General features: G+C 42.8%; 1 protein-coding gene across 1 annotated transcript; it reads left to right on the forward strand.

Moving 5' to 3' along the window:
- The first annotated feature begins 452 nt into the window (after positions 1-452).
- Positions 453-6,426, forward strand: s100v2 (S100 calcium binding protein V2). The gene is made up of 3 exons (XM_017723340.2): positions 453-594; positions 3,073-3,204; positions 5,816-6,426. The coding sequence occupies exons 1-3, from the start codon at positions 583-585 to the stop codon at positions 5,984-5,986; spliced, it is 315 nt and encodes a 104-aa protein (XP_017578829.1). The 5' UTR covers positions 453-582; the 3' UTR covers positions 5,987-6,426.

The raw sequence follows: 6,426 nt of genomic DNA on the forward strand, positions 1-6,426 counted from the left end.
AGCACAAGGTAGGTGTTTCTGATAAAGTGGCCAGTGAGGGGGAGCACAAGTTCTCTGAATGGTTGCATAGAAACTCTGGAATTTGTTTGGAATTCCCCTTTTAAAGTGTTGGATTTGAACAGCCACATTCTAACCTGGCCCGAGCAGGACAATGCAAAAGCAACAGAGCCCCAAGTCTGTACTTGCAAGCTGCTGTTGCATAAAAGCAACGTGTTCCAGCTTTTTTCCCCCCTCCTGAGAGTTTCCAGATGTGAGGAAGCGCGTGCCTGGTGGAGCCGAGTGAAAAAGTGGAAAAAGTTGGAGGAGAGCTTGTGCTATGTGGCTATATGGAGCCCAAATCCCCGCCCTGCTGAGTTTACAGTCCCAAAGCATCGAATTACAGGGCATGTGTTTTTTTCTCCCCATGGCTCCTTGACACGGTAGGTGGGTTGATCTCTCTCTCTCTCTCTCTCTCTCTCTCTCTCTCTCTCTCTCTCTCTCAGTGGGAGGATTCAGGACTTCAGCCAAGATGTGACAGCAGTGGAAAGCTGAGCGAGTAAAGTAACAATTACTGAAGGAACAGAGGAGAAAGGAGAGGCTGCAATGGCGGTAGAGGTGAGAGACGTCTACTTTATTTCATACCTCTTCGTTTTAAAGCCACCAGCTCGACCAGAGCTCACCAATAGGTGCTCTAAAACTCTAAGGTGGACGAAAAGCGCGTTTCGCAGCTTCTAACTGAGCTTCGAGGCAGATCCGGTCAGATTTGGGACGCGGACAGGACAGCTGTCCTGTTAAAACTCCATTTTGACCAGGCTTGTGCTGCTCAGGGCTTCATCCCCCACTTCATTCTTCTCCTCCTGCCACTTTTACGAGCTTATCGCAACTCCGCGTTCCCCAAACTGGACCAAACCACATTCCCCTGCTTAAATCTGGGTCAGGGGGCGCTTTCAGGAGCCCACACTTTGCGCATGTAAGTGCTGACGACGCGAGAGATGAGCTGAGTGTTTTTTTTCCCTCGGAGTTTCTGGAGAGGTGCCGTGATTTTAAGGAGTGTCACTGCCGTGGAGCTCCAGGCCTCTGCCGAACTAGTTTCCTGAAGTGGAGCAGGGCTGCTAATTCAGACCATATGGCTCCACGCTGAGCTGCTCCATCCACGACAGCGCAGCAGCAGCGGAGAAATGGAAAGCACGGGGAATCAATCTCTCCACAAGTGGGAAACGCAGAGATTAGGGTGGGACAGGCTGAGCCTAGGTTAGGATTTGGTCAAGGCAGTGTTGTGTCTGGTGCCAAAGCCTTGGGTTCTGCTCCCTGTTTGGGCTATTATAGAAAACTCAAACTAAAGTTTGAGCCAAAACTCTTTAAAAACTTTTTCAGAAGCTGGAAAAAGAACCCCAGCGCGTAAAAAGCTGCTTTAAAGTGAAAATAGGGGATTTACCTACCCTAAAAAAGGTGTGTCAAGGTTTCCTTAGTAAAAGCAATTTTAATAGACAGTATAACTAATTGTATACATATCAAGTAAAATCTGTCTATGAGGCTCTTTAAAGAAAACAAAAAGGTCTTTTCAGCACCAAAACCATTTTTTCCACTTTTTACCACTGCATGGAACCCTTTTTTTAGGAGCGGTTGGGAATAAGCACTGCATCCAATCCCGATTCACCAGCTCATTTTCAGGTTTGAATCAAAGAAGGATCTGGATCTGCCAGACCAGAATGACTTTTAAAGCTAAAATTGAAACCAAAAAATGTCTAAAAGTGACGTAAATGTCTCCTCCTTACATCGAAACTGCTAAGCAAGGCCAAAAAACTGACCTGGGAACTAATGTAGAAATGAAAAACCACATCGGAAGGTGTCCTACTTCTTTCTTTCAACCCCTCCCCCCCTCGTTTGAGGTCCCTTGTGTGCTTTTATGCGCGAAAAATGAGTCATCATTCATTTTTACAGTGACATTCTCTGTTTAAACTGGCTGTTTTTGGTACTGCACCTTTAAGACGTGAGCCCTGTGCTGACTGGCTGCCCTGCACTGGGCCTCATTGAAAAAGCAGTCCATGCTGAAACACTCCTTATAACAGTGGGAGTGGGCGGGGCTAGAGTGCTTTAAGCTGAAGAGGCAGATGCATGTAAATTCTGTGATATTCATGATATAAAATAGTGAAAAGTCAAAATTTAAACCATTGAAAAACTTTTTTTTAAGCTGGGGTAGGAACCTAAAAAAGGTACTGCAGACAAAAGGCTGCTATAAAGTGAAAATAATGATAATCAAAATAGTTAAACATGGTGAAAATATGAGTTCTGCCTGCCCTAAAAAGGTGTTTTGAGGTTTCTTCAGTAAAGACAGTGGTTATTATATATATATATATATATATATATATATATATATATATATATATATATATAAACCATGGTAACTGTGTGTATACATGGCTTCTCTCATGTAAAACCTGTTGTTCTTTAAAGAAAAAAGGTCTAAAGGTCAACATTTTTTTATTTATTTTTATTTATTTTTAACAGATATCATAAAAAGATATAACAGTGAAGTCAAAGTGGGCTGTTTCTGCAGGATAGGTCGCATGTCTGGCCTGTGTGGACTGGGAGGGCACATTACAGGTGGAAACTTTACCCGTGTTTATAACGTTACGTCAAACCTTTATTTCAGAAATGACCAGGAAAAGTTCAGTTTTCCATGACGTGGACCCAAAAAACGAAAACCTGATACAATCTTCAGTAACATTGCCTGGAGTAGACTGAGTGTTTCGCAGTGCATGAAGGTGCGCCTGTGGGTAAATACAGCGCGGGGGGCGGGGATGGCAAGGCTCGACTTGCAGGTATTACAGGTATCGTCGCAAAAAGTGCCAGCTTTGAATGTCACTGACTTCAGTTGCCTGTTTCAACGTTTGTGGTTTAGTCTGTTGATGGATATGAGCAGCAATGATTGATGGTTTCAGTTTAAGTGCTCCTCACTTACACAACACCATGGTTTTCCTTTTTATCCATATAGTCACCGCATGTGGCTTTCATAGAAGATGCCAGCAGTTCAAATCCCCTCTCTCTCTCTCTCGCTCTCTCTCTCCCCCTCCCTCCCTGTCTCTCTCTCAGCACTCAGACTTGGAGAAGGCCATCAACACCCTGGTCACAAACTTCCACTCGGCCTCTGCCGATAAAGGCCCCTCGCTCAAGGCGGATGAATTCAAGAGCCTCCTTTCCTCTCAGCTGCCCAACCTTATGAAGGTAAACACGCCCAGATACTCAGTGCTACTCATTCGCAGGGTGTGGTCGAGGATCCCTGTTGGGAAACTCTAAACCGCCTTTTACGGGCCGGCGTTTGTGTGCCGAACCCTGCTGTGGTAACAGCGAGGCTGGGATTTAGGATTATTTAGGCGTGTGTCAGAGAGAGATGGCTCTATTCAGACAGGGAGCGGGTTTGGAATTGAACGGCGTAGAGGCAGAGTCAGGGTGACACAACAGCTTTAACGTGTGAGGATCATCTTCTCAGGTCATGTCGTGGCAGGATATGCGGCTGTCCAGGGCTTAGGGCAGGACGTCTGGGGAGGGAGAGAAAAAGCGACGGCGCAAGCAGGCGGTCGAGCAGCTTTACGATGATTTACGATGACTTTACCATGACGCGCATGGTTTAATTGCATAATTATACATGAAGTTGAGCATAGAGTTTCATTATATACGTCTATTGAGCAGTAAAGAGCTATATATGTGTACACACACACACACAGTGTAAGGAACTACAGCAGAGGGTTCCTGATCCAGTGCAGTTTATAGAGGTAAAAATCAACCCAAAGTGGACGTGCAGACTGAAAAACACCTGGAGATCAAACTGTATAACATTTACCATAATATGAAGTCAGAATAAATAAACTGTACATCGCTCTCTCCAGGATGCATTGGGCCTTCCCCATATGACCCCTATGGATTAAAGGAGCCAAAAGGAGCCACAAGGGAGCTTTTCTGCAATATATATAAATATAATCACTGCTGTCAGATCAAAACCTTGTATCTCCTAAATGGTCACTTTACAGGACGAAGGAAAAGACCCACTTTTCTTTTAATGTAAGTGGAACCGGACGTCTTTCCAAGTCGTTTTGACCCGTTTCCTTTGGTCTATTCATCATGAAATGTACACACAATGTAAAGGTCGACGGGCTTTTTCAAATTATGTCAAAAACTAAACAAAAAAAACATTGAGGTTTTGTTTTGACTGCAGTGATATACATGCTTGTTTGATTAATTTTAGGTCAGAATAAATAAACAACTGTGATAACCGTGACGTATTAATTTACGGATGTACTTTATTACTCATGTACACAGTTATTGAGGTCATCTCTTATTGCTTATATCTGTGTTTGCTCATTCTTAATCTATTTGGTCCATATGAAAAAGGGACTATTACATGTACATATTATCTTGAACAATAATCATGTACAGTATATAATAATTTACAAACATGACCAGTACACAAACATACTTTCTTTAAATTAACTCTTAAATGGAAAAAAAAGTGTGCAAATTCCCCTTTTTCCCAGATGGGAAATCAAACTCCAGATCAGTTATGTTCCTGATAATGCAAGTAACTTCACTCTCCTCCAGCGGTCCCCTGAACACAGCTTTTCTCAGTGCTGCTTCCTTTTAATAATGTAGTTACATGTCATGGGTTGGTCAAACTTTTTTAAATGGCTATATATATACACACACATACATACACACACACACACACACACACACACGGTTGTCTTCTGACAACGTGTGTATCTCCAAAATGACAACTTTAAAAGTAAAATAAGTTTTTCCTTCTCCTGTAACTCAAGAAACCAGAATTATTTCCAAGTAATTTCAGGTCATTTCTGTTAATCTATTCATCCTAAAATTTAACTGAAAAATGTCAAAAACGGAGATATGAGGTTTCCTTCTGACGACAGCGATTTTATATTTTTTTTTTAATTAAATAAACTTAAATGTAGTTCCTCTAATGAAAATAAAATGTACACATTTTCCCATCTTACCCTGATCACGGTCCATCAGCCAAGACAAGTTGGTTTTCACCCTGGAGCTTTGGAGCTGCAGTAACAGAAGTCTTTGTAGCCCAGTAAGACGTTGGCTTGTAGGCCCTATGCAATATTAAAGACGTTAACACCAAAGACATCAGCTGATTGACTACGTTTGGTCTGAGAGGGTAAAATATTTCTATGAACTATTTTCTTTTATGCTGCTGTGCACTTAAAAATCCTTTGGGGGCCACATGATGGCGCCAAACATCCAGTTAGTAGCTGAAGGTACAGCTGCTGGACAGTTTGCACGTCCAGTTACAAAACCTTTACATATCGCTGCTGCTCCTAACTTTACAGGAGAAGGAAAAACTTTATTTTACTTTTAGCTCAAGTCAGTGGACCCAGACCCCCCCCCCCCCCCGACCCCCCCCCCCACTTTGGTTCATTCATCAGGAAATGCACAAACACAATATTAATAATTATTAATTTACACAATAAAAGCATTTTTAAATTATATCAGAAACTGAAAACTTTGTTTCAACAGCACTGATATAGTATTGATCTGCTTTTCCCAGTGGAAACACTAATATTGGAATAAATTCTAATACACATTATTGACGGAAAAAGCAAGAACAACTAGGTTTCAGAAATGTGATCTTCTGAGCTACGTAGAGGAACACGGGTTTCCAGCCATCACATGGATTTGTCTAGTTCCATCTGCGCTGCTGATTAAACATAATGACGTATTGATTAACCACACCAGCGATTAGGTGATACAGTGAAAACAGTTCCGCTTGCGCACTGTAACCATAACTGAACCCCCCTTTCGTTTCGCCTGTTAGACCGGAGGGTCAGACGCAGGTTTCGGGGAGGTGCTGAAGCAGATGGGGGTGAAGGATGGCGAGGGCATAACCTTCAAAAACTTCTGGAACCTGATCCAAAACCTGGCTACCAGCCAGTACGGTCTGCTCAGCAACGAGAAGGTGTCCAAATGCAGCTGCCTTCTACTGTGATCGCCAGGATTCACCCGCAGACTCGGTCCATCACGGAGGGATGCTGTCGCCTTTGCTCTCTCCGTTGCTCTGCATTTAACCAGTCACACTTCTTTTCTCAAAACACTAACCCCTCCCATGTCTACTTCAGTGAAAATGTGCTTGATAAAAGACTCAGTTCTTTGTTACAGTGCAATGTAGAAATGAGCCACATTAGAATCACCACAAAACCGTTTGTCTAAAGTTCTGAAGTGGCCGCAAATCTCATTCTAAACCTAAATCATGATCATGAACTGGAGCTTTTAAAAGAATTTTAGCTACATTCACATTTCAGGCCTCGTTGCTCAAATCAGATTTTTTGCCCAAATCCGATCTCTCTGACTCGACGGTTCACACTCGTTTAGGTCAGTGACTCTAATCTGTCATTAATGTGATGAACCGGCTCCTGAACTGACCCTCAT

This window comes from Pygocentrus nattereri, chromosome 27 (genome assembly GCF_015220715.1).
Source record: "Pygocentrus nattereri isolate fPygNat1 chromosome 27, fPygNat1.pri, whole genome shotgun sequence".
Lineage (NCBI taxonomy): Eukaryota > Metazoa > Chordata > Actinopteri > Characiformes > Serrasalmidae > Pygocentrus > Pygocentrus nattereri.